The sequence below is a fragment of the Cantharellus anzutake genome (assembly GCF_015039405.1).
Source record: "Cantharellus anzutake strain C23 chromosome Unknown EI90scaffold_33, whole genome shotgun sequence".
NCBI classification, from domain to species: domain Eukaryota; kingdom Fungi; phylum Basidiomycota; class Agaricomycetes; order Cantharellales; family Hydnaceae; genus Cantharellus; species Cantharellus anzutake.
This window is the reverse complement of record NW_024066983.1, coordinates 777,767-802,046: the sequence shown is the minus strand read 5'-3', so window position 1 is coordinate 802,046 and position 24,280 is coordinate 777,767. Positions and strand designations below refer to the sequence as shown.

General features: G+C 49.3%; 10 protein-coding genes across 10 annotated transcripts; 1 reads left to right on the top strand and 9 right to left on the bottom strand.

Moving 5' to 3' along the window:
* Positions 1 to 233: 233 nt before the first annotated feature.
* On the bottom strand, positions 234 to 946 carry EI90DRAFT_3064111 (uncharacterized protein; the record flags this gene model as incomplete). The annotated part of the gene is made up of 3 exons (XM_039060778.1): positions 701 to 946; positions 555 to 644; positions 234 to 295 (listed from the first exon to the last, which is right to left on the bottom strand). Coding segments are annotated over exons 1-2 (267 nt in total), but the record flags the coding sequence as incomplete, so codon positions are not given.
* Positions 947 to 1,003: 57 nt separating this feature from the next.
* Positions 1,004 to 1,480, top strand: EI90DRAFT_3125718 (uncharacterized protein; the record flags this gene model as incomplete). The annotated part of the gene is made up of 3 exons (XM_039063862.1): positions 1,004 to 1,088; positions 1,152 to 1,180; positions 1,238 to 1,480. The coding sequence occupies 3 exons, from the start codon at positions 1,004 to 1,006 to the stop codon at positions 1,478 to 1,480; spliced, it is 357 nt and encodes a 118-aa protein (XP_038914622.1).
* A 58-nt stretch (positions 1,481 to 1,538) lies between these two features.
* EI90DRAFT_2925039 (COQ7 protein) lies at positions 1,539 to 2,245 on the bottom strand (the record flags this gene model as incomplete). Its single annotated transcript, XM_039054882.1, has 3 exons — positions 1,539 to 1,746; positions 1,814 to 2,013; positions 2,072 to 2,245. The coding sequence occupies 3 exons, from the start codon at positions 2,243 to 2,245 to the stop codon at positions 1,539 to 1,541; spliced, it is 582 nt and encodes a 193-aa protein (XP_038914621.1).
* Positions 2,246 to 4,184: 1,939 nt separating this feature from the next.
* On the bottom strand, positions 4,185 to 4,633 carry EI90DRAFT_1491818 (uncharacterized protein). The gene has a single exon (XM_039051850.1). The coding sequence runs from the start codon at positions 4,581 to 4,583 to the stop codon at positions 4,338 to 4,340; it is 246 nt and encodes an 81-aa protein (XP_038914620.1). The 5' UTR covers positions 4,584 to 4,633; the 3' UTR covers positions 4,185 to 4,337.
* Positions 4,634 to 4,971: 338 nt separating this feature from the next.
* EI90DRAFT_3281281 (uncharacterized protein) lies at positions 4,972 to 6,288 on the bottom strand (the record flags this gene model as incomplete). The annotated part of the gene is made up of 3 exons (XM_039066813.1): positions 4,972 to 5,132; positions 5,802 to 5,975; positions 6,045 to 6,288. 3 exons carry the CDS (start codon positions 6,286 to 6,288, stop codon positions 4,972 to 4,974), a joined length of 579 nt encoding a protein of 192 aa, XP_038914619.1.
* Positions 6,289 to 7,648: 1,360 nt separating this feature from the next.
* EI90DRAFT_3064106 (kinase-like domain-containing protein) lies at positions 7,649 to 8,600 on the bottom strand. The gene is made up of 4 exons (XM_039060777.1): positions 8,533 to 8,600; positions 8,299 to 8,481; positions 7,913 to 8,111; positions 7,649 to 7,883 (listed from the first exon to the last, which is right to left on the bottom strand). The coding sequence occupies exons 2-4, from the start codon at positions 8,464 to 8,466 to the stop codon at positions 7,819 to 7,821; spliced, it is 432 nt and encodes a 143-aa protein (XP_038914618.1). The 5' UTR covers positions 8,467 to 8,481; positions 8,533 to 8,600; the 3' UTR covers positions 7,649 to 7,818.
* A 681-nt stretch (positions 8,601 to 9,281) lies between these two features.
* On the bottom strand, positions 9,282 to 9,981 carry EI90DRAFT_3064100 (uncharacterized protein). The gene has a single exon (XM_039060776.1). It carries the CDS (start codon positions 9,927 to 9,929, stop codon positions 9,456 to 9,458), a length of 474 nt encoding a protein of 157 aa, XP_038914617.1. The 5' UTR covers positions 9,930 to 9,981; the 3' UTR covers positions 9,282 to 9,455.
* A 708-nt stretch (positions 9,982 to 10,689) lies between these two features.
* On the bottom strand, positions 10,690 to 14,776 carry EI90DRAFT_3155631 (beta-glucosidase). Its single transcript, XM_039066009.1, has 19 exons — positions 14,486 to 14,776; positions 14,215 to 14,385; positions 14,117 to 14,141; positions 13,935 to 14,045; positions 13,799 to 13,859; positions 13,638 to 13,737; positions 13,503 to 13,575; positions 13,429 to 13,449; positions 13,322 to 13,373; positions 13,106 to 13,259; positions 12,973 to 13,040; positions 12,523 to 12,892; positions 12,406 to 12,459; positions 12,031 to 12,341; positions 11,921 to 11,967; positions 11,671 to 11,863; positions 11,451 to 11,596; positions 11,323 to 11,389; positions 10,690 to 11,250 (listed from the first exon to the last, which is right to left on the bottom strand). Exons 1-19 carry the CDS (start codon positions 14,574 to 14,576, stop codon positions 10,999 to 11,001), a joined length of 2,367 nt encoding a protein of 788 aa, XP_038914616.1. The 5' UTR covers positions 14,577 to 14,776; the 3' UTR covers positions 10,690 to 10,998.
* Positions 14,777 to 15,526: 750 nt separating this feature from the next.
* EI90DRAFT_3213937 (glycoside hydrolase family 3 protein) lies at positions 15,527 to 18,819 on the bottom strand (the record flags this gene model as incomplete). Its single annotated transcript, XM_039066456.1, has 18 exons — positions 15,527 to 15,790; positions 15,858 to 15,924; positions 15,989 to 16,134; positions 16,197 to 16,389; positions 16,448 to 16,494; positions 16,557 to 16,858; positions 16,909 to 16,962; positions 17,022 to 17,391; positions 17,455 to 17,522; positions 17,594 to 17,747; positions 17,808 to 17,859; positions 17,915 to 17,935; positions 17,993 to 18,065; positions 18,131 to 18,230; positions 18,295 to 18,355; positions 18,427 to 18,537; positions 18,623 to 18,647; positions 18,711 to 18,819. The coding sequence occupies 18 exons, from the start codon at positions 18,817 to 18,819 to the stop codon at positions 15,548 to 15,550; spliced, it is 2,196 nt and encodes a 731-aa protein (XP_038914615.1). The 3' UTR covers positions 15,527 to 15,547.
* A 733-nt stretch (positions 18,820 to 19,552) lies between these two features.
* EI90DRAFT_2974210 (glycoside hydrolase family 3 protein) lies at positions 19,553 to 23,213 on the bottom strand. Its single transcript, XM_039055802.1, has 18 exons — positions 22,990 to 23,213; positions 22,738 to 22,884; positions 22,646 to 22,670; positions 22,471 to 22,581; positions 22,348 to 22,408; positions 22,097 to 22,269; positions 22,013 to 22,033; positions 21,906 to 21,957; positions 21,694 to 21,847; positions 21,565 to 21,632; positions 21,136 to 21,502; positions 21,027 to 21,080; positions 20,671 to 20,972; positions 20,566 to 20,612; positions 20,317 to 20,509; positions 20,097 to 20,236; positions 19,966 to 20,032; positions 19,553 to 19,899 (listed from the first exon to the last, which is right to left on the bottom strand). Exons 1-18 carry the CDS (start codon positions 23,060 to 23,062, stop codon positions 19,657 to 19,659), a joined length of 2,298 nt encoding a protein of 765 aa, XP_038914614.1. The 5' UTR covers positions 23,063 to 23,213; the 3' UTR covers positions 19,553 to 19,656.
* Between the last annotated feature and the right edge of the window lie 1,067 nt (positions 23,214 to 24,280).

The window sequence follows — 24,280 nt, the reverse complement described above, 5'->3', positions numbered from 1 at the left end:
CCTATATCCATGTTTCGGAGAAGGATAACGGGGACATGGGCGCTTCCAATATCTCTGGTTCCATCAGTCGCTCCTTCAATAAGGCGGGGGCCACTCCGCCTCGGTGGCGCATCAGGATTTGCGCTCTGTGAATAATCAATTTTTACGCGCCGGGTGCGTGAATCGTCCGCGTTCAGAGGAGTTGATGAGACATGAGAAGGTGGTGGAAGAGTGATATAAGGGAAGTTTGGCTCCAAGAAACGCTGGGCTTCGTTTAGACTCAGAAATTGCGCAAAACCGAAAGATTTGGACATCCCTTGGACAAAAAGCGGTGAAAGAAATTCATCAGTCAGTGGAAGAACAATCTTACCTGTTCCCCTATCCCGGATGATAGTGACATTGGCGATCCCAAAGCCTGATCCAGTTAAGTATGCATGGAGCTGGTGACCGAGAAATCCGTTAGAACAATTTATAGACATTGCAATAATCAGGGGTGATTCAGACATCAGATTCTGTGAAGTCTGGGTCGAGTCCAAGGAAGATGACATGTTCACTGGGTTCACTTGCTACCATACGGGACGGCGGTGGCCATAGGAGTCACGGTCGCGATGGGTGTGATCCTCATATCGTTCGTCATAACTTTGTTGGTTGGAAACTGAATAATGCTGTGACCGAAATTAGAACACTTTTCATGGTGGAGCGTTTGTCGAGGGTTACTCACTCCGTCACCATCTGTTTTTCTTCTTTTCCAATCCCCTTCACTACGTTGGTGCTCATAGCTATTTTGGCGCCAATCCCGGTCAGAACCGCCTCCGCGAGAGTTGTGATACCCATTCCCATCGTAGTCATCATAGGTCTGTTGTTCGTAACCGTCATGACCCCACTGGCGGTCCGACATAGTCGCAAGAAACGAAATCGAGAAGTGATAGAGAAACGAAGTTGTGGAGGAACTGGATTGACGGGAGAGTCCGAACTAAAGTCCGTTTTTGTCCGTTTCTTAACGCCGCAACCCCCAATTTACACCATGGCTGCAGGGAACAGTCGTATGTCCTCTCCCTCTTTTGGGCCTAGCACAGATAGACCAAACCCTCATTACAGCCATGCTCAGAGTCCGTACTACGCAACGTCGTTCGTGCCGTTGAAGAAGCTTATGTGGTTTCGTTTGTAGACAGACCCAGCCATTGAGCGCTGGGTCTCAATGGTAAGCACCTGCAAACGGACGTGCTATCCGTGGGTCTCCTCGTTAATGGCATTACAGCGTGAAAATGTCTATCAACACTTTAGGTTCACCCCAGTCAAGACCCGTCAGGTCGTCGGTCTCATGGTTATTGTCCCCGCATTTTGTGGCCTTCTCGCGTATGCAACAGACGTATGTGCCTTCACAATCTTCGAGCGTGGGCGTCGTGCTCAGTATGATACACTGTTCCAGAACAAGTTTGATTGGGCGGGGAAAAAGAAGAACGATTCGCTACTGCGGACACCTGCATCCTCACAAGACTGACATTGTTACACTATTCAAGCATTATAGAGTGTTTGTACGACGATGTCTGCTTCTAATTCTATATTCGTTTGCAGAGTTGGATGGCAACGTTGCACCCAAGCTCGATAACCGCTGACATCAATGCGTGTGCAGGTGCTCGTTGAGAATTTTCTGCCACCGCCGTACCCAAATGCTCCAATTCATCATCCCTTAGCTCCTTTATGAGATCTTTCAGCTGGCTGATTCCCTCATTGTTTGGCGAAATGGTTTCAAGCTGCTGGAGCTGGCTGTTGGAAGTTGATTCGACGTCAGGTGTCGCCTGGGGACCGTGATACCCCAAAATTATAAACTCACTGTTCGTAGTGCTCGCCAATGGCAGTCTCAACGGCTTCCGTGCATGCCATGGCTGCTTCTTTTCCCATGAGCGCTGTAACGGCACCAAGTCCGAAACCCGTTATTTTCGCCACTTCCATGAGCAATGTTGGCCGGGCTTGATACTCGATCTGAAGTTTGTCCATAACCCGTAGGTGTTTCTTTTCCTGATCCCACATTTCCTACGATAAACATTAAGCACATATTATCTCTACGAATGGAGCTGATGAATTGCCGAACTTGTATTATTGGTCCCAAAACCTGATCCTTGCCAAGAACAGCCATCTGGCCACGATATATCCAGTTTGCGGCAACCTCTCCCGCCTGGTCAACGCGTATGACTTCAGAAACGACATTGCGCCCGGCTTGAGACAATGCTTCATATCGTGGGACAATCCTTTGAGCAAGGTACATCGAAGATAGTTTATGTACACTTGATGGTCCTTCTTTCAGAGTCCTGAGAGATGCATGGAGAGTGTGGGGTGGTCTGGCCAGCATTGCAGCTGACGTTGCCATCTTTTAGGATTGTCGCCACGCTACCTCACTGTTCCGGGTCGCACAAGCCCAACATTTAGGCGAAACCGGAGCAGGCGTGGGAAATGCCGAGTTCGAAGTGAACTAACATTATACAACGAAAATAGTTCATAGTACCAATATTACGAACTAGCCAAGTGAGCAGCACGCTCACTAAGCAAGAACGCAACAAAGTCAGTTACACGTCTCACTAAATCTCGATATACAGGAAGGCAACGTCCAGAATATATGCAGAGAAAGAAGGTATAGAGATTTATGTGGTTCTGTAAGATGGTAGTAAAGGAGAATGACGGTGAGCGTAAGGAGCGGAGCAGGATAGCGATGGAACGCGATCTTTAGTTTGGGAAATCGAGTTAGATAGGTGACTAGCTTAATGTCCAAACGGACTCAGCGCCAGCCCATACTCACCGGAGAAACCCTGAAGAGGTGAGCAGGGAAGAGGAAGGAGTGCCTGTGCCGAGGGGAAAATGATCTACTAGAACGTGTGAAACTTTCCATCCGGTGGAGGCAACAGAGCCTGGTCGCCCACCTATGGAGGAGGCTCATCAGTGCTTGTAGAGCCAAAGTGAAAAAAAGCAGCCCACAATTGCGTCAAGGCACATCAACAAATGATGCAGCCCAACGAGCCACGATAGCTACTCTCCTGGTCAACAGGAGTAGAGTCGATAAGGCCATCGGTGTCGACACCGCAAATGACGTCAGAAAGATTGGAGAGGGTATGAGCAAATGCATCCATAGTTGGTCGAGTGGCAGAGTATATTCCCAAAGGTCTTCTAGCAGAACGTCCAATCCTTTATATGGGGCCGGCAATGGAAAATCCGGAATGCAACAAGTCAAGGTAACAAGGCACAAAGCTGGGCGCTATTTGAGCGGAAGAAGTATCCATCGAATAGTGGTGCCACTCGTTGCACTCCAAACATGCCCCCGGCCGGTAGAAAAACAACACAAACAAAGCGGAGTTGTATACGGACAAGACAACGAAGATCTATCTCTTGAGATAGAGCGGTGTGCCAAAAGCCTTTTCCAGGGCGACCATAGGGCACCGTCTGATCTACAAATAGCATGTGAGCCTGCGAGCACTCTCCCCAGCTCTTTGCGTTTCTTGTGCTGGACTCCTGCCCTAGAGGTAGCTTTGTTTGTTGAGCCCGTGCCCATGGTTTGCTTCAACACTGGTGTGCTTCCTCGGCAAACAAAGCACATATAGTGCTATTCCTCAGCTTGTGCTTCCACATGGATAGGCAACTCCGCGCCTGGTTGTTACTGTACTTGTGACAAAGAAGATTCGGACGGAATGTGTTGAGCGTCGTTTTGCCTTCCCAATCGTTACTAACGTCGTTAGGACCCATGACTACCGTTCACGTGACGTCAAGACCCGGGTGATCTTGTTGTTTTGATGCATGCCCCACGTAGCCAGTCGAATATGCTGCCGCATGCCCGCAGTGGACCTTGTTGTTACCTGTGATGGTAACTGTCTCTGCCCGCGAAACCGTGGCCAAGGGCTGGCGGCGCATTCTAGGCTCCAGTACTCCAGTATGCATACTCTCGACCGTGACATGCGTCTGTTTTTGGGCCATTCATGGGCAATTTCTTTGTCACTTGGTGTACAAAGCCTATGCGATCCCCCGCTTCTTGGGAAATGGATACCATGTACTAAGGTCCAACTCTGAGACCGCTCTGCGACTGCTGCTTGCTGGCGCTTGCACACGTAATCACTTCACAGGCTGCTAATCGACATGGCTTCGCTCGAGGATGGCGCTCTCATCAATGTTTCGATGATCGAAGATCTCCAGCGTTCTCGACGGAATGCGATCACCAAAATCAGTGCGATCTGATCGCAGCGCCCGAAAAGAACTCCAGCGGCATTGGCGGGTTTAGGTTCAATGTTCGCGAAAGCGAAAAATGAAAGCAAAGTCCACGAACGCTCCCATCGTGACGGCAAGGGATTTCTTTAAGCGTCGGAGGGTGTACAACCCTACATAGCGCTGCTCGAGCACGAAAGTGGTATTGGGTTCAGGAGAACTTCAATTCCTGCATGGAGGGATGCGATGGCCTGGGCAAAGACGAAAGCGAAGGTCCAACGACACCCCCACGACACTGCCTGCTGCAACACGAACACACTTATGGCAGCGCAGAGAAGGAGCTCTACCGAGAGTCTGCCATTACGTGGAATGGTGGCTGAAACAGCCGAATGGACTCGCTGGTGCAGATCCTCACACATCCTCGCCTAAATCGCCGAACGTCTCGCGTCCTGGCAGCCATCGTTCCTCCTGAGCTGCCCGCGAGAGCGTCATGGGTGGTTTTGGCAAACCATATTTGCGCTTTCTCGATGCAAAATAGGTCACCGTTCCTGTCAAAGTTTGGGTCCCAGTATGATGTTTCAATAGGACAACCAGTCACATGTGTGTTTATTGCCGTCACTAGTACAGTGCGTGTTGCAATGTTAAAAGGCCTGTAGATTGTAAACCGCAACGCAGTGACTTCCCAGTAATGCAGCGGAAGAACGGAGGTAGCAGGTAGCAATAGCATCAAAATTAGAACGAAATGGGGATCCCAATGAAGACCCAAGCCCAAACACAAAGCTAATGCAGAAGAAGAAAAAAGCAAAGTTAAGCATTCACTGAAAGTTTGAAATCTTTGAACCACACATATTGGTCGACAGGGGAAGCCCACGATGGGTCATGACCACCAAAGAATGTGCTAAAGAATATGCCAGAGAAACCGAAAGCAGGTTCTGGCTGGGGTAAGTTACTGCTTGCCGATGGAGCAGCTAGGTAGTTCTCTTGCGGAGAAATTGTGGAAATTGCTAGCGGGCCAGCGGAAGGAGTGGGAGCTAGCGAAAGAGGGAGGCCTGGCGATGACAATGAGCTTGGTGTAATGGCGGTGTAGGTGTCCAAAGCTACCGGGGAGAGAGTAGCTGTGGGGACAGAAGGACGAGGTGTAAGGCCGTCCACTTGGTGAATAGAGGATAAGGGGTGCGACATTGTTATTGATGAGGCAGGGCCCAATGACAGTAGCGCATTTGCTACGTCACCATTAAATGCAGCTGTGTCGCCATTAATATCTGACACCTGCCCTACCAAAAGGTGCGGCTGGCCGTTCTTCGACATATCAGAACTCGACGAAACCACATGAGTGAGGGGAGCAACCAGTACAGTAGCCTCCCCTCGCGCGGCATCCCGCTTCTGAGGCTGGGCTGAAGAACGACGAAGAATACTCCCAAGCAGTGCTCCACCTGGTGGGTCATTGTCAGAGGGCCTGGAACCGAGGACACCGCCAAGTAAACCACCTAGGAGGCCGCCGAGCACGTCCGCTGAAGTCGTTGGTGTTGCCGTAGGAGCGGGCTGAGGCTTCTGAGAGGCGTCGGGTGGTATCGTCTCTCGGATTGGAGAGGGAAATGAGGACGGCTTTACCTCAGGGAGCGGAGGCTGTTCAATACTGCCCTTCACGCCTCGATAAAATATTCCGTCTAATGTCAAGACACGGACACCGTTAGCATCCAGCGTGAAGCCGCCATCCTGAACCCCAGGAGTGTTAAGTCGGACTGTCTGCTTCAGGTGAGTCCATGCACCAGGCGTAAAGTTGAAGGATCCCGAGCAAGGGACAACCCGTACTGGGGGTTGCACTCCGAAGTGTAAGGGGTGCTAGTGCATAGGTTTGGTCGTTGCTTAGACTTATCCACATACTTGAGGAGGAGATGAGCAAAGACAGATATGGGACACAGAGAAGGGACTCACAAGATAAAGCTCGCCCATTCCGTTCGCCCTCCACATGATCCTTGTGCTGAAGCATGTGTCCGCAACATTCCCTCCACTGCATCCCGTATGGCCGCCGAATAATCCAGGGAGTTTCCCACCCTTCATCCATAGGAAGTCATTCGGAAAGAAGGTGCTATACTCGAAGGTAACATTTGTGGCATTCAGCATCCCAGGAAGGGGCTGGCGTAGAATTCAGCACCACCCTGGGGAAAGTTAGCGGGTTTATTGAGTTTCTGGATAAAAGAGCTGAAGAATGTGTGTATCGTTTGACCGTGAGGGAGAAACATGATCGGGAGTGGAAGCGGCTGTGGAGGCAGGGGAAGAAGTTGTGGCGGAGGCACTGAAAGGAATACCCCGAACAACTTGGACTTTGTCTTTTCCATTTGGGAACTTTGTGACGTTCCAACAATCAAGATCCGAGGACTCCGCCGGGGGGTCCAGGTAGCCAAAGGAGTGGCCTGAGGTGTGGACGATGGAGATGGCGTTAATGACATTAAAGGCTCGGAAATAGAGGATTCCACAGGCGGAGGCATGACAGCATTACCACTTCAGTGGTTCTGGGGGCAGCGATGGTGGTGAACGCTGTTGTAACATCTGTAATTATCGTGGGAGGAACAGGACCAATGGAGGGGATTCAGAGTCGGAAGTGTAGGTTGAAGACTGGTCAGCCACGATAAATGGAGGGCTAGAGGGAGCGAACAGTGGTGTGAAGGCTGGAAAAGGCATGACTCTGGTGAATGTCATCATAGGCGGCACGGTGGTAGTAACAGTCAAAATCTCCAGATCTAGTGCAATTTTCCCAGGGAGAGGTGCCGCACGAGAGAAGTAGCCATAACCGACAAGAAGGAAAGTGATGAGATGAACCTCCATATTAAGGCTCCAAATCGTTTGCCGTTGTGAGCCTATAGCGATTGAAAGAGGAAAACGGTAGATGGGCAATTAGCAGTACATTATAAACCTCAATGGATTCTGACTACACTGCGAATTGCTCTCCGGTCGGAACTGCAATCCGTCAAATCAAGATTCAACTCATATATGTCTTACCAGGCGTGCCCGGGACCGAACACAACTGTGTCTTGGGTGTGATTTCCCATGAATTCCACCAAAGTAGTCATCATTGTTGCCGCGCTTACTTCCACTCGGTGACCTCGTTGTTTGGCTGCGAAATTACCCTCATCAGTGCATGAAGTCCCACCCAGGCGTTGCAGAGTACCTGGGATCGATATCCGCCCTTTGGCACCATTAACGCTATTCTTCCACTGTTGGGGATCGGGATACTGGTGCCAGCAGAGCATGAGAGAGAAGTCAGAATGAAATCTCGGCTCAAACCACCTTTATTTGCATCCGACAACATACAATACAGATTGACTATCTTATCAACACCAACCTTATGATATAGGTTGACACGCACATTGGGGCAGCAGGCGAACGAGAAGCTGGCTATCATACGGCCGAAGACTAGTCTAATAGCATTGTGCAAGAACAGAACGGACACGACGAGCAGAGCGGCGTTGAGGGGCAAGTGCTAATTATTCTGAGCTATGAGGGGCCAAGCAGACCAGAAGCAACTATCTGAGACATTAAAGGCGGGTCGCACTTGCTGAACAGCAAGAGGCTAGCAGTTGCTCTAGGGCTTATCGGACCAGGCCCAAGGGGCAACTTGGTGTTCGATTGCCTTCAAAACTTCAACGTCCCTTTTCAGCCAATGGTATGGTGGATGATCAAAGAGAATCTTCGAGATGCCACGGTAAGTTCCGATCGACCTAAGGCACTCCCACTCACTTGTACACACGTGCACCAAAAGCGTAAACGTCGCTCTTTGTAGTAGGATGAGAATCTTCCTCAGAGCTCTCTAATAACTCTGGCGCCAGGAATCGGAGTGTTCCTCCTTGATCAGAAGTTGTTTGCCCTGTCGGAAGACCGTCAAGGATACGGGATAGTCCGAAATCACACAATTGGGCACGCCCCGTGTCGTTGATTAGGATATTGAGCTATTCAACTCTGATCAGGAGCGCTTGTCTGGACACTTTTCGGCTGGGACGTACTGGTTTGAGATCTGCGTGGACAATAATAGCATCGTGATTATGGAGGTACAGTAGCCCCCGAGCTACGTCGGATACCTGTGTTCGTGCACATGTGTCGACCAACGTGCAAAGTCGATTCTATACAGATACTCACTAGCATCTCACGATCGGCAGCAGGATTCTGTTCCAGGTACTTCACAACATTCCCGTTGGCGCACCATTGCGACACCAGAGCAGCAGTAACTCCACCAACTTCGTGCTCTATTGCATAACCAATAAACTCAACAATATTGGGGTGTTTGAGATCTTTCCAGACCTTCATTTCTCTTCTCAGGTGCTGGAAACCAGTGTCATGGATAACGTAACGGGCATTGATGGTGTAATTAGGCCTCACCTTGACAACTTTCCTGGTGTGCTCAATTGCTGTCGCCAGACCGCTAATAGGTGGACGAAGCACTTTATAACATACCTATGAGAAATCATGAACTGGGTCAGCCGGAAACAATCACAATGACCTACAGGAATCAGATCGGCTCCATTGGGACGCCTCCAGTAGCTGCGGAACACTTCTGAGTACCCCCTCTAGCAACTGGGTTGTGCTCCCTTTGTGGGAATTGGCCGCTGAGATCCTGGACAATGTGTTCTTGCCTTAGTTCCTCGATGAGAACGGATGCAGTGTCTGCTTGTTGCATGGACGCGGGTTGCACTGCTGAGTCCGACGATTTAGGCTCTAGCATGGTCGATGTATGAGGATCGAGTGTTTGCGCAGGTGAGTCTATATGACCGTGATTGCTTGAGTCACCACTCGATGCAGATGTCGAACTTTTGACAGAGCTCTCTCTGTGCACTGCTTCAAGTTCGTTTGCGTTGAAGCGCCCTCCTGCCATGATTTTGGTGACCGCATTTCGCCATAAACGCTGGGGTTCGAAGTTCTGCCGAACACCAATGGGAGTAGCACGCTCAATCGAAACCGTGGAAAACTCGTGATCCTTCTGGCGGTTCAGGGATCTCCTGCTATCAAAAGAGCGCCGTTAGAATTTGTGTTCGTGTTTGCTCGCCATGGCTATTTTTAAGCTCACCACTGGCAGTGTCGATATGGTGGCTCGAGTTGCCATTTGATGCAGACAGTGAAGTCCCGAAGCGATCAGCGACCATGAGCTCAGTAATTGTATTCCTCCATGAACGCTGGGAATCGTTCTCCGGATTACTGATAGGAGCATCATGCCCGATTGACTCGGAGGCCGTAGGAGACCCGTAATCCTCTGGCGATTCACAAGATCTTCTGCCATCATGAGGGCGTCGGTGGAGATTTTACTTTCGTCTTTGCCTGTTTCTGAACTCACTATTATTGGTGCTGGTGTGACTCTGACTGCTCGAGGTGTCATTTGACCTAGATAGCGAACTTCCACCAGGGCTCCTCGGCAATACTGCTATCGCTTTCGCGCTGAACCGACCTACATCCATTATTTTGATTGTTCCATTCTGCCATAAACGCTGTGGACTGAAGTTCTCCTTGATGCCATTGGTAGTATCTTGCTCAATTGGCGCCATTTCGTTTCCCTGACGTCTCATGGGGTCTTTTTCCATCATAAGAGCGTTGTTGGGCTTTGCTTTCGTCATTGCTTTCATTATGCTATCCGTAAATCCACCAACGGCAGTAGTGATGTAGCTGTGGCTGCCTGAGCCATCATTTGATGCAGGTCTTGAACCTTCGGTGGGATCCCTTCTCTGCACCGTGGAAAGTGTGCTCGCCTTGATGCGACCTTCAGCCGTGACCCCCGCCATCGTATTCCGCCATGAGGATTGAGAATCAAAGTTCTCCCGGATTCCAATACGACTTTCGTGCTCGAGCGGTGCTGTGTAGGTGTTGCACTCGTTCCAGTGCTTGATAGAGTCTCCTACCGTCGCGAAAGCGTTCGTTGAACTTTGCTTTCGCCAACACTACAACTAAACTCACTAACGGTATCAGCAGTGTCTCCGAAGCCGCCATTTGGTGCAGATTGCAGACTGCCAGTAGGGCTCCTTTTCTGTGCTGCGATCAGTGTATTCGCCTTGAAGCGGCCTACGTCTCTAATCCTGGTGATCGCATTCATGAGAGTACTATCTTCGGTTGAGGCCATGTCGATCGGGAGTCTGTAACGATGTATGCAAACGCTGGAAAGCGGCAGCCTAGGAGTGATCTCAGAGTTGGACCTATACTATCCCTCCGTAGCTCCAACGTTAAATATACACGCGCGCGCACAAAGATCTCAGATCGTTGTTAGAATCGACAAAGGGCACTCTGTATCCATTTCCCAATAAATGGAGGTTGGCAACGTCGCTTAGTTTTTGTATTGCCACGGTGAGGCCGCGGGGTAATAAGACGGTCCTGCCACCACCACCACTACCATCACGATGGATGCAAAGGTCCTTTTGGTCCGGATTATGTAACCTTCTATCGGTTCAACTGTTGACATCCCGGGATATCCCGGTGGTGCGGACAACGGCGCAGAAATTCTGGATCAAGCACAAAGGTCAAGTCTGACAGTGATTCATAGAAAGTCATCGCTATATTTTGACGCGTATGATTCGAGAGTCATAACCGGATTCAGCTTTGTCAACAATAGGAAGATTCTTGGTTGCAATGCACCATCAGTCAATAATCTCAAGAGCTTCTAGTATAGATGGGATGCAACGGATTTGTCGTCGTGCCCAAATTTGCACCTTTACTCCCAACCCGGGGATGGTCGGACGCAAAACAAACGTTGCGATATTGGGTCAAGCGCTTGGAGCGCACCAAATCATTTCTGCTTATCAGACAACCTTGACACTTAACTCCCCATGGCCCGCTTCGCCCCATTAATGGTGCTTTGCATCAAAACCCTCGGACATGAATCTCCTCATAGAGACGCCTGTCCCTGCTACTAGCTCCAACCCAAATGCCATACTTTCCCCTTGGAACTCCCCACCGCTGCTCAACACTGTTCCAAACGGCAAAACTATACCGACTCAAACACATCTTCACGAGGGTTGATTCGCCTTTTCGAAGGAAGACACTGTCAAAGTTGCGAAGTTGTTTAGGTGGAGAGTTGGATGAAGGCGAGGGGGCTATGTATAACTGAGGGATCTGCGACGACATTGAAACAGTATTAGATTGCTAAAATTGTAGTTTGGGGGTCGGAAGGTATGAACGACGGACCTCAGTGCCATCCACGAGTCCAGTGTTAGTGAGCTCAAACGTGACTGTGATCCAATCGTTGTGTAGCCTTATGCGAGTTGGAATAGCTTCAGGATTAAGGTTCGCTGAACTGTTGAGTAAAAACACACCACGATGATAAGGACCGCTCAAGGCCAATGGGGCCCTGAGATTTGTCACCCAAGCCCCCACGCAAGTATACGATCGCCAGAGCGGAATAAGAGAACGAAGTATAGCTGAGTCCATATCCAAACTCGAACCGTGGCGTAATATTGTTCTACGGATCAATTTGTTAAAAATATAGTCCATTGTGTCAAAGTGCTGAGAAATTCGGGCACGCAGGGGTCGTACCTGGTCAAACCATCGATAGTCGATATACAATCCCTCAGTGTAATCGACATTATATCCGCTAGATATGTCAGCACTGTAGTCGGATGGAGACTTTGCGATTGTGTAAGGCAGCCGACCGGAGGGGTTAACATCCCCCCACAAGATGTCAACGAGGGAGTTTCCAGCTTCTTGACCTTGAAGTCCAGCATGTACACTGCATAGTTGAGCCGATTGAGCCGAAGCGGGAACAGGATATAGAAAAGTGACCTACACCGCGGTAACATTCGGATGATCAATCCATAATTCCATGTTGATCGCCTAATCAAAAAGCGGGGCTCGGTACATGTTGTCAGTAAACCTCAAAAGTCTCACACGACTCACCCCAACGGCATGAATGATCACAACAGTGTTCTTGTTCTCCCCCGCCACGGCCTTTACAAGCTCGTTCCCACCATGCCATGCGTTCAAATCGTTCCTGTCACCTAGATTCCCCTCGACGAGAATATGTCCCTCACTTGCTTCACCTGAATCAGCGGTAATGAACACAAATGCGACATCCTTCCCAGATGAAGCATTTTTCGCTGCAATCAGATCAGCATCGCTTAGGCTTGAAAACACAGTGGCATTGATAGAGTTTGCCTTTGCGGTTATGGCGGAGAGCGGGTCGATGAGGTATGTAAAGTCGGCGGTACCTAGCGTGTTGACGACGGCCCTAGCAGTGAGCGACGGAATTTACGGAAAGAGTCTAAAGCTCACCACTTCCCCATCCAAGAGCCAAGATGCCAACATTACAGCGGCGTCCTAGACAACCTATGACATTTCAAGTCAATCTCTCCATTTCTAGACCCCTAACACCGCCCAGCCCGAACTCACTGTTAGGTCCCTCTGGATTAGGCCCCGCATCACTCCCAACAACCGCAATACTTCTCACGCTATTCCCCAATGGCAATTGGCTTCCATCATTCTTCAACAACACGGTACTAGCAGCCCCCATGCTCCTGATCAGCTTCTTATGATCACCCTGAACATCCATATGCTTTCCCCTCGAAGAATTCCAACTATCAAAATTCACGCTAGGATAATCTCCACTGTCCTGTCCTTGCACATAGTACGCCGCCAGTATACGGGTTGCCATATCGTCGAGACGGGAGGTGGGTACCTGCCCTGTCTTGACTGCATTTACCAGTGCGGTTCCAAAGTACGAGGATTTTCCGCCGCGGGAGACTTCGCCTGGCATGACCATCTATTTTTGGACAAATCCAAGTAGGTAGTTCACCAGGAACAAATCAGTACAACTGGGATCCATTCTGGATGGCGACTTACGTCGAGCCCTTTGTTCACAGCAAGTGTTCCAAATTCATCCAAACGTGCCCACCAATCCGTCATGACATCTAAACCGGCGTTCCGCTCAGGGGCCTCGGGAGGGAAATAAATCGCAAACAAATAGGAAACTCACAGCCTTGAAATCCAAGCTCTGTTTTGAGCAGGTCATTGAGGACATGCTCATTTTCGCATGCGTAGGTTCCATTCACTTGGTTATATGAACACATGAACGAAACTACACCAGCTTGAATGGCTTTGAAGAATGGGTGGAGATAGATCTCATGTGTCTATGGAAGGGAAATGTACCCGTGAGGCGAGAATGTCATCAACCGTAAAGGAAGGAACATACAGTGCGATCATCAACATTAGAAGAGGATGACGTGCGATTTGTCTCTTGTTCACTAGGAAAATCCCAGTTTCAGCCTCATCCCACGATAAAAAAAAAGTAGATCGTACTTATTAATGTAATGCTTCACACTGTATCGGAAATGTCTCAATACAAATCTAACCCGAATCTAAAGAAAATTCACCAAGCTTGAAGTCCGTTAGCCTGCAATCCTTTCACAGTCTCGAAGCTGGCTTCCCCAGTGAGATATGGATCAGCTGTACAGCCCAGTAAATTATAAATCATTAGGAAGATATTCTTATCATGAAGAGCAACATACCTCCAAACGTTTCCCAGTTCCTCCCTGCTCTGGGAGACCGAACGATGTTGATATCAGGACCCAATGCGACATTCACACCCTTCCCTTTGAACTCAGCGCCCTAAATGGCAAGAATGTCACAAAATGAACAAGGATCGCTCAGTTGCACGGTGTGAACATACCATTGCAAGGCCACGAGCCCGCATCATAGTCCTATTGAACGTTGCAGCAATGTTGATTCCTCTAGATACGCGTTGCGTAAACGCATCAGAATCCCTTAAGTTGACGTCATATGAGTACGATTCCGGAATAACTCACGCCGGGAAGACGCTAACAAAATCCGCAAGCCGGACCCCGGTTGGGGAATCTTGCAAGCAAAGACCCGGGTAGTCGATGGATGGGACAGCGGGGGTGTTACCAACACAAGGACTGGAAAACCCAACATGGTATTGAAATGATTAGCTTATGGATGCATTGGGGCGCAACGTCGAGCTTCTCACCCCTTTTCCCTACCTACACCAGTGGCTATCATATATGAAGGTACAAAAAAAACATCAACAGGCTGGCACATGCGTACAACACTTAGTAACGAGCATACCAAGCGCAACTTTATCCTTCACAGACATACTTGCCACGACAGCTTTCGCCTTCACAATGGCAGCAGGCCAATCCCCGACATGCTTAGTACCGATAGGCGTGGGTGTAGTTCCGCCAGTATTTTGATTCCGAGTAAGCGCATGATGGTAGCGACTATTATGTTGGCGACTCGCTGTCAATGGGCCCAAGGCGGTGCGCGTAGATATAAATAACGCCATGGAGCATAGTGGACAAAATGGCTTGAGATGCCTTGCATGTATGGACGTACTTACCTTTCAAGAGAACGGCTTCAATGGAAGAGAAAATGAAGACTCCCAAAGACAGAGCACAAGAGCAGAGCAACAAGACAAGCAACTTTGCCATGATGGTGCTAAGAACGTGAAGGGGCCCCTCGTTCAGCAAGATAAAGGGGGTGCGTGAACGAAGAAGAAGTTTGCGAGCTAGGGTGGCTTCAAACCTGGAGGAAAATAGAGGCTGGTATCCTGCTTAGAGACAGAGTGTAAATAGAGTCGAGCTCTGAACGAAGATGCAGGGTTGGGTGATCTATGCCATCAGCGGGGGTAGTTTAGGGTGGATGTTTACACAACCTGGTCACGCGGTCAAGTGACAAAGCCCCTGTCAGACGAAGGTCAACGGTCTCAGGGACTGTACTACCCCTTAGCGGCGTCATTGCCGCACGGCTATCAGACCCCTATGCCATGTGTCTCAAGTATCCATTTTTGACGCTCGAGAAGTGAGTCAGTGCCAAGAGCATGATGTCTTTTTTTGTACTAGTCTGATTTGTTACCCCCCGGTCGCGTGACGACACAACACTGCGGCTCTAATCTACATCGAGTTTACATGTGACGGTCATCAAGACGGGAAAATAACAAGGGCGGGTGTCATTGTTGGCCGGGCTTGCGAGGCGTTTGTTTACAGTGGGAGGTCCGTGTGTTTGATCGACGCGCTACTTGCCGACTCGCGGGAACTCTTCTGCGTTTTCTGCTCAAGCACTCAATAATTGAATAAAGCAAGCAGGCAATCAGTGCTGTAGTCATTGTTGGGGGGGGGGGGGGGGGGGGGGTAATCCAGCTCAGGACTGGGATATCACCACGGTATAGGGATGAACCGGATTAGCGTGCATTGATGTTGCCTTTGGCCAAGGCGCGCTCCCATGCATGCGTACCACCGTGGCCAATTGATGCAAGATCGAACCGCCGATGCCAATATTCTTATTCCCTATTTGCAGGCATCAGGAAAGCTCTTCCCCCGGCCCTGGCCACAAACAAAACAGATCACAAGCGGAACCCCTAGGACACTTATATACTTTCCGCGGCCCACTCCACCAATGATCCTCAGACATCAATCTCTCCATAGAGTCGCCTATCCCTACTACTAGCTCCAACCCAGACACCATACTTTCCCCTTGGAACCTCCCACCGATGCTCAATGCTTTTCCAAACGGCAAAACTATACCGACTTAAATACATCTTGGCAAGGCTTGATTCACCTTTTTGGAGGAAGACACTGTCAAAGTTGCGGAGTTGTTTAGGAGGTGAATTCGCCGAAGGCGGGGGGACGATGTATAACTGAGGAATCTGCAGGACATACAATAATAAATTAGATCGTTAAACTAAGATTGGGGTGGCGGTATGAATCACAGACCTCAACACCGTCCACAGATCCAGTGTTAGTGAGCTCGAATGTAACTGTCATCCAATCGTCATGCAACCTTGTGCGTGCATGGTAGACGGACATTAGAATTAGCTTTCGCTGAACTGTCGAGTGAAACGCACCACGAAGATAAGGATGATCCAGGGCCAGTGGGAGCCTGAGGTTCGTTACCCAAACCCCCACCCAAGTATACGATCGCTAGAGCGGAATAAGAGAACGAAGTATAGCTGAGTCCGTATCCGAACTCGAACCGTGGCGCAATGTTACTCTACGACTCGTCACAATACGGCGTGTCAAAGTGCCTCAAAATTTGAGCAAGCAGAATTGTACCTTGTCAAACCATCGATAATCGATATACAAACCCTCAGTGTAATCAACGTTATACCCATTGGAGATATCGGCACTGTGATCAGATGGAGACTTCGCGATCGTGTACGGTAGCCGACCTGAGGGGTTAATATCCCCCCACAAGATGTCGACAAGGGAGTTCCCAGCCTCCTGACCCTGAAGTCCAGCATAGATGCTACGCAATTGAGCTGATTAAACCGAGGCAAGAGCACGATATAGGAAAAAAGACCTACACCCCGGTGACATTCGGATGATCGATCCATGCTTCCATGATAATCGCCTGCTCAAAGCAGTGCACCGTGCATGTTGTCAATGAATCTCTTAAAACCTCACACAACTCACCCCAACGGCATGAATGACCACGACCGTGTTCTTATTCACCCCCGCAACGGCCTTCACAAGCTCATCCCCACTATGCCATGCATTCAAATCATTCCTGTCGCCCGGATTCCCTTCAACGGTAATATATCCTTCACCCGAATCAGCGGTAATGAACACGAATGCCACATCCTTCCCGGATGAAACATTCTTCGCTGCACCCAGATCAGTATCGTTTAGGCTCGAAAACACGGTGGCGTTGATCGAGTTTGCTTTTGCCGTTATAGCAGAGAGTGGGTCGACGAGGTATGGGAAGTTGGCGGTACCTAGTGTGTCGACGATGAGCCACGGAATTAATGAAGAGTCCAAGGCTTACCGCTTCCCCATCCAACAGCCAGAATGCCAACATCGCAACCACGTCCTGGACAACCTACAATATTGTTAATGTCTCCATCTCCCGCATCCCAACACCGCCTGGCCCGGACTCACTGTTTGGTCCTTTTGGATTAGGCCCCGCATCACTCCCAACAACCGCAACACTCCTTACGTTATCCCCCAATGGCAATTGACTTCCAGCATTCTTCAACAGCACGGTGCTAGCAGCCCCAATGCTCCTAATCAGCTTCTTATGGTCACTCTGAACATCCACATGCTTTCCCCTCGATGAAGTCCAACTATCAAAATTCACGCTGGGATAATCATTGCCGTCTTGTCCTTGTACGTAGTATGCTGCTAGTATACGAGTTGCCATATCATCGAGACGGGAGGTGGGTACCTGCCCTGTCTTGACTGCGTTCACCAGTGCGGGCCCGAAGTAGGAGTGGTTTGCACTGGGAGAAGCTTCGCCTGGCATAACCATCTATTCAGATAAACCCAAATAGGGATATCAGCACAGCTGGAATCCAGTTTGATGGCGACTTACATCGAGTCCTTTGTTCGCGGCAAGAGTCCCAAATGTATCTAAACTCGCCCACCAATCCGTCATGACATCTAAACCGGAATCATCCCTTCTGCTCAGTACCTCACGGGGGCGAATAGATAATAAGCAAACAAGGACTCACACCCTTGAAACCCAAGCTCCCCTTTGAGCAGGTCGTTGAGTACATGCTCATTTTCGCAGGAGTAGGTTCCATTCACTCGGTTATATGAACACATGAATGCAACCACACCGGCTTGAACGGCTTTGAGAAAGGGGTGGAGGTAGATTTCATGCGTCTATGGACGGGGGAGGCATTTGGGCGAGAACGTCAAGGAATGAACATACAATGAACATACAGTTCGATCATCAACGTTAGAGGATGACGACGAGCGATTCGTCTCCTGTTCACTAGGAAGACGCCAGTTTCGGCCTTATTCCACAATTGAAGGAACATAGATCATACTTATTAATATAATGCTTCACGCTGTGTAGGAAGTGTCTCAGCACAAGTGCAACACGAACACAAAATAATCGACTTCACCAGGCTTGAAGTCCATTAGCCTGCAATCCCGTAACAGTCTCGAAGCTGGCTTCCCCACTGAGGTACGGATCAGCTTAACAGTGAAGTGCAATGGAATCAACAAGAAGATACTCCCATCACGAAGAAAGAACAACACACCTCCGAACGTCTCCCAGTTCCTCCCCGCACGAGGAGACCGAACGATGTTGATATCAGGACCCAAGGCAACATTCACACCCTTCCCCTTGAACTCGACGCCCTAAATATTCCGAGGAAAAGGAGAATGTCACGAAAAATCACGTCGTTCTATGGTATGAACGCACCATCGCAAGGCCACGAGCCCGCATCATAGTCCGATTAAACGTTGCTGCAATATTGATTCCCCTGAATATAAGGGGACGCGTCAGAATACCTCAAGTTGATGACATACGAGCGGCGATTCCGAAATAACTTACGCAGGAAAGACGCTAACGAGATCGGCAAAGCGAACTCCAGTTGGAGAATCTTGCAAGCAAAGACCTGGATAATTGATGGATGGGACAGCGGGTGTATTACCAACGCAAGGACTAATGAAACCAACACGCCAAGCAAGGGGTTGAAATGATTAAGTTGAGGGACGCGTTGGGACGCCAGCATCATTGAGTCCCTCACCCATTTTTCCAACCTATCCCAGTAGCTGTCAAATTAAAATCAGCAGAAGCTTGACACACGCGTAGTTATGCTTAGGAATAGGACGTACCAAGTGCAACTTTATCCACTACGGACATATTTGCCACAACAGCTTTCGCCCTCACAATAGCCACAGGCCAATCTCCCGCACGCTTCCCATGACGAATACTCACGGGCATCGACGCAGTCCTGCCGGTATTGCGATTCCAAACGAGCCCACGACGGTGATGACCATGCTGTTGATAATTCGCTGTGTTCAAGTGATAGACCAAGGGGGTGGGGCAATAAATAACGCCATGAAGCAAAAAAAAGAGAATGGTCAGCAAATTCCGTCGGTTTAAAGAGCACTGCATGCTTTGAACACAGAACCAAACGGACGTACATTTCAAATGAACGGCTTCCACAAAAGAGTGTACGAAAATCTCTAAAGCCAGAGCACAAGAGTAGAGTAACAAAACGAGAGACTTCATCGGCGATGACGAGAATGTTTAACGAACGTATTGAGAGAGAGGACAGCAAATGTGAGTGAGCCTTGGGAAAGCTTTTCTGGCCGGATACCTCGTTCAACGACGCCGAGGCGTGAATGAGACAGCCCGAACGGCAAAAGCCTCAACGGGCTCAACTCCACTGACCGGGTAGATCAGTGTCAACTCGGACCCAACCCTATTCCGAAGAAAAGAATTGAACCCTATTATTCTCTAAACGAAGCTCAGGGTTGATGGGGTCATCAGCATCATTATGTAATATCATCCCGTTCTCTGCGGGGATTTTGCGGAGAGCTAGACGGGGATGTGTGGACTCGCGATGATGTGAGAGCCGAACGGCTTCCCACGGTTTGGCACCTGGGCGGAGAAGCAATTCCGCGACTGGGTAATGTGTACGAATTTACAATTGAGCATCTTGTGTCAATGTATGGCGAACAATTATAAGTTGCATTTAGCGTAACACGCGCCAAGTTATTTTGACTCAAGAAACATAGCTCAAGGACCTCGCCACATTATTCTCCTACAAGTACCTTAAATCTCGATCGATCCAGAAAGCTTCCCGTCCCTGCTACTGGCCCCAATCCGAACACCATACGTTCCCCTCGGGATCTCCCACCTCTGATTTGCCGCATTCCACACAGCAAAGCTGTATCGACTCAAACACATCCTCACAGGACTCGAGGCATATCTTGGAATGAAGACGCTATCGAACCCACGGAGTTGTTTGGGTGGCGAGTTGGACGAGTCGGGCGGGGCCAGATAAAGTTGGGGGATCTAACGAAATTGAAAGGAGGTTTTATTAAAAATCGGAGTTGGATGGATAATGCAGGACGAACGAACCTCTGTCCCGTCCACGGGGCCAATATTGTTTACAGCGAACGTTACTACGATCCAATCGTCATGCAACCTAACGTAACACCAAGAGAACCAACTTCAATCGCCAGTTTGAACACCGCAGGAAAAGCACGTACCACCCAGATAAAGATGAACCCGGACCTGTAGGAGCCTCGTAACCATCATCGCCTCCAAGCTTATTAATAGCTAGCCCAGAATAAGCGAACGTCGTATAACTGAGCCCATACCCAAATGGAAACCTCGGGGAGATATTTTGCTGTTGAAAGAAATCGTCCCCATCAATATCAGTGTACCCCAATATGCTCATCAACGAGAGGGTCGGAAAACAGCGCTTACCTTATCGAACCACCTGTAATCAAGATACAACCCCTCGGTGTAATCGACATCATGATTCGGGCCAATATCAGCACTATAATCAGATGGAGACTTTGCGATGGTGTAAGGCAATCGGCCGGATGGGTTGACATCCCCCCAAAGGATGTCGACGAGGGAGTTCCCAGCTTCTTGACCTTGAAGGCCCGCATGAATGCTAACAGACGTGAGGGGTTTATAAAGATAACAAAGCGAATTACGAGGGACGCTTACACCGCCGTGACGTTAGGATGATCAATCCATGCCTCCATGATAATGGCCTAATGAAAAGTCACGCTCAGCAAGCTCGTCACTGTCTATCTTTTCATGACAACTCACTCCAACAGCATGCACAACCACGATCGTGTTATTATTCACCCCTGCAACAGTGTTCACAAGCGCATCCCCACCGTGCCAAGCATACAGGTTATTCCTATCCCCCGGGTTCCCCTCAACGGTGAGGTAGCCCTCTCCTGAATCGGACGTTATGAACACTAGTGCAGCATCCTTGCCCATTGATGCGTTTCTCGCGGCAACAAGATCATAATCACTTAAACTGGACGCAACATTGGCACCGATAGATCTGGCTTTGGCAGTAATAGCAGATAAAGGGTCGACGAGATACGTAAAGTTGGCTGTACCTGAACACGGACAGAATCAGTGGGTCTGGAAGTCAATAAACCCCTGCCACGTACCACTGCCCCATCCTATACCAAGAATCCCGATATTGCACGAGCGATCCGCACAACCTTCAGAAAAAAACCAGTTTACTCGACCTGACAGACACAAAGATTATAAACATACTATTAGGTCCATCAGGATTAGGCCCAGCATCGCTCCCCACAAGTGCTAAACTCTTCACTCCATCCCCAAGCGGCAAAGCCCCACGGGAATTCTTGAGAAGAACGGTACTAGCGGCTCCAATTTTCCTTATTAAATTTCCGTGGTCTCCTCGTACATCCACATGCTGCCCATTCGCTGGATTCCAACTATCAAAATTCACTGCTGGGTAAGCCTGATCTTGACCTTGTACATAGAAAGCTGCGAGAATTCGGGTGGCCATGTCGTCCAGGCGGGAGCTGGGGACTTGTCCCGAATTGACGGCGTCGATGAGAGCGGGGCCGAAATAAGAGACATTGCCGCTGTAGAAAGATGCACCGGGCATAACCATCTATAAACCACGCAGAACACGAGAAGTGAGCGTGTGGGTCAGGCAAGTAGACAAATGCTTACGTCAAGACCTTGATTTGCGGCTAGAGTTTTGTACTTTTCCATATTGACCCACCAATCCGTGGTAACATCTAGGATTATCGCAACACCAATGCTTCCAGATCGTGAAATTACAAGTGGGGGGATACTTACAACCTTGGAACCCAAGTTCAGTCTTGAGCAGGCCATTCAAAATATGATCGTTCTCGCAAGCCCAAGTCTCATCGACTTGGTTATACGAGCACATGACCGAGACAACGCCAGCCTGGACTGCTTTCAAGAATGGATGAAGGTAGATCTCATGTGTCTAAACAGGAAGAAGCTGAGCGATGAGCTTGGCAACAATGCAACGTAGTGTGACACACAGTGCGATCATCCACATTTGAAGATGATGATTGACGATTGGTCTCCTGTTCGCTGGAAGGAAACATTAGCTCGAACATACCACTTAGTTCAAGAAGTTAGTACATACTTGTTGATGAAATGCTTAGCACTGCAAAAATACCAGCAACCGTCAAGGAGCGGTCACTCAACCCAAACTCATCACCGCACTTACCAAGCTTGAAGCCCATTGGCTTGCAAACCCATAACGGTCTCGAAGCTGCCCTCCCCAGCAAGATACGGATCCGTTCCGAACATTTCCCAGTTCCTCCCTGCTCGAGGAGACCTGACCATATTCATTCCAGGTGCAAGCGCAACATTTACACCTTTAGCCTTGAATTCAGCGCCCTATTTATGCGTAGAGGGACAAGTGCACGCCGGCTTAGTGGAAGGGAAAAGAGGAAAACAAAAAGATGAGAAACGTACCAGAGCAAGAGCGCGGTCACGGATGAGGTTTCGATTGAACGTCGCAGCAGCATTGATCCCTCTGATAATTAAAATATACATTCCTCTGATTTGAACTCAAGGCCTTGAGAGGTTGCAACTCACGCAGGAAACACGCTAATCAGGTCTGCAAACCGAACACCACCAGGTCCGTCTTGCAAGCAGAGGCCTGGGAAGTTGATAGATGGAATGGCAGCAATATTTCCAACGCATGGCCTGAAAAAGCAGAAAGAGCAAGGGTCGAATGTTGAATGGTGGATGCATGAACATCACTACTGACCCTTCCTGCCACCCAATACCAGTGGCTACAACGACGAACAGACGGAGTGGAAAATGAGTTATATTTCGAACATGGGAAATGGCTAGACATACCAAGGGCAACCTTATCCTCAGTGGACAGGGTGCTCACGACGCCCTTCGCCCTGTTGGTGGCAGCAGCCCACTTCCCGGGCGGGTTCGTACTGTCAGTTCGAGGAGTATTCAGCCTAGCAGGGCCGTGATGGCCACGGCGATAGTAAGCTGTAAGGAACGGCAACCGGGGCATGGCGCGTCACGTTGGGGCCACGATCATTATAAACAAGTGAGCCACGGCGAGGTGGAGAGCGAGATAGGGTATCAACGTACGCTTATGTAAAGCGAAAACTGAAGTTGAAAGAATGGCAAACGCGATGGAAAGCGCGAAAAAGAACGTGTTCATGATTGGTCGATGTTTAGGATAGGAAAAGAGTGTGAAGAGGCAAATGAGAGAAGGAAAGCCTTCCTATCAGTTCTTGGGCCTTGCTCGGACAGAGACGGTCGAGTGCAAGGAACTGGGGGAGGGTACGAGAGAAGGAGAATTTCCAAAGATTTGAGCTGTATTTATGTGATGAGCATAACTGAATTCCCACTCGAAGAAGCTCGAAGTCGAAGGAGCTACTCAATTTGACACAGAAACAATTGATGATTGTCTAAAACCATTATGTAAGCAATATGAATGGAATTAGCTCACGTGTGCACCGGATATTCCATCACTGACTGAGTGTTTTCGGTGAAACATTCTCAGGCTTGACTTGTCCGGATCCGATATTATTCAACTCAGCTTCAAATGAGTATGTAAAGAACCACATTTCAAATTGCATGACAGGATTCTGTTTTTCTCGCACTTTACACATCAGCAGGATACACTGATGGCCATGGCCTGCTCGATTGTTGAATTTCGTATTTCCACACAGGGCTCCAGTGCATAACTGGGAGAGGTGACATCCCCCAGCCAACCGCTCATTAATCGAGAGCGGAACAATAATGAAGGCCTTCGCGCTTGCTGTTCTTCCGATTGCATCTTCGCTTGGTCTGCGCTGGCCATTGGACCCTCTTTCTGGCTGGGACGGACAATGTCCCTGCGGCCACTCTCAGGCTCAACCTCGACGTCACGGTGCGTATGAACAATATTAACGGGGCTGTAAACGTACGGCCCAGGCCCAGCATCTACCTGGATGACATGGAATGGCGAGTCATCGTGGGGACTTCAAGCACGACACGTTCCGATTCGGGCAATAATTCGAAGAAGTGGATGCTGCGAGACTTGTGGATTCTGCAAGTGTCAGGGTCATATGTTGTTATCAGCCGGTGGTGAGAGTCTGAGCTCGATACCAAGTCAATTGTTAGATATCGTGCTCTAGTCAAGTCGCAGTCCCTTATGTACCTATTTGGGTGGCCAGAATATTACAAGGGCTTTCGTAAGTGCTGTCACAATCTTGTGTATCCGTGTCTTGCACAATACCGATTGAATGTATTGTGGTTCACTATTAAAACAGCTGATCATTTGACATTCAATCTCTTGACCTACGCTATTCGCTCTGATCAAATTCTGCTCTCAGGGGTGTTCGCGTGAGGGCGGCAGGACATTATGTAATGTGAATCGACAACAGGATGAGAA

Bases quoted from the DNA above. Each gene is read 5' to 3' on its own strand.
- EI90DRAFT_3155631 (XM_039066009.1), bottom strand. From the start codon at position 14,576: ATGGCAAAGTTGCTTGTCTTGTTGCTCTGCTCTTGTGCTCTGTCTTTG. The intron at 13,450-13,502 runs GTGAATTTTCTT...TTTCCGATACAG, and splicing joins GCTAACGGACTTCAAGCTTG to TGTGAAGCATTACATTAATA. The intron at 11,390-11,450 runs GTGTGTTTTTAC...AACTCGCATAAG, and splicing joins GAGCGGTCCTTATCATCGTG to GCTACACAACGATTGGATCA.
- EI90DRAFT_2974210 (XM_039055802.1), bottom strand. From the start codon at position 23,062: ATGAACACGTTCTTTTTCGCGCTTTCCATCGCGTTTGCCATTCTTTCA. The intron at 21,848-21,905 runs GTGTGTCACACT...CTTCCTGTTTAG, and splicing joins CAAATGTGGATGATCGCACT to ACACATGAGATCTACCTTCA. The intron at 20,033-20,096 runs GTACGTGCTTTT...GTGTTACGTTAG, and splicing joins GGTTCATCTTTATCTGGGTG to GTTGCATGACGATTGGATCG.
- EI90DRAFT_1491818 (XM_039051850.1), bottom strand. From the start codon at position 4,583: ATGTGTGAGGATCTGCACCAGCGAGTCCATTCGGCTGTTTCAGCCACC.
- EI90DRAFT_3064106 (XM_039060777.1), bottom strand. From the start codon at position 8,466: ATGAAGGTCTGGAAAGATCTCAAACACCCCAATATTGTTGAGTTTATT. The intron at 8,112-8,298 runs GTGAGTATCTGT...AGAGTTGAATAG, and splicing joins CTGCCGATCGTGAGATGCTA to CTCAATATCCTAATCAACGA. The intron at 7,884-7,912 runs GTGTGTACAAGT...GGAGTGCCTTAG, and splicing joins CGTTTACGCTTTTGGTGCAC to GTCGATCGGAACTTACCGTG.
- EI90DRAFT_3064100 (XM_039060776.1), bottom strand. From the start codon at position 9,929: ATGGCGGGGGTCACGGCTGAAGGTCGCATCAAGGCGAGCACACTTTCC.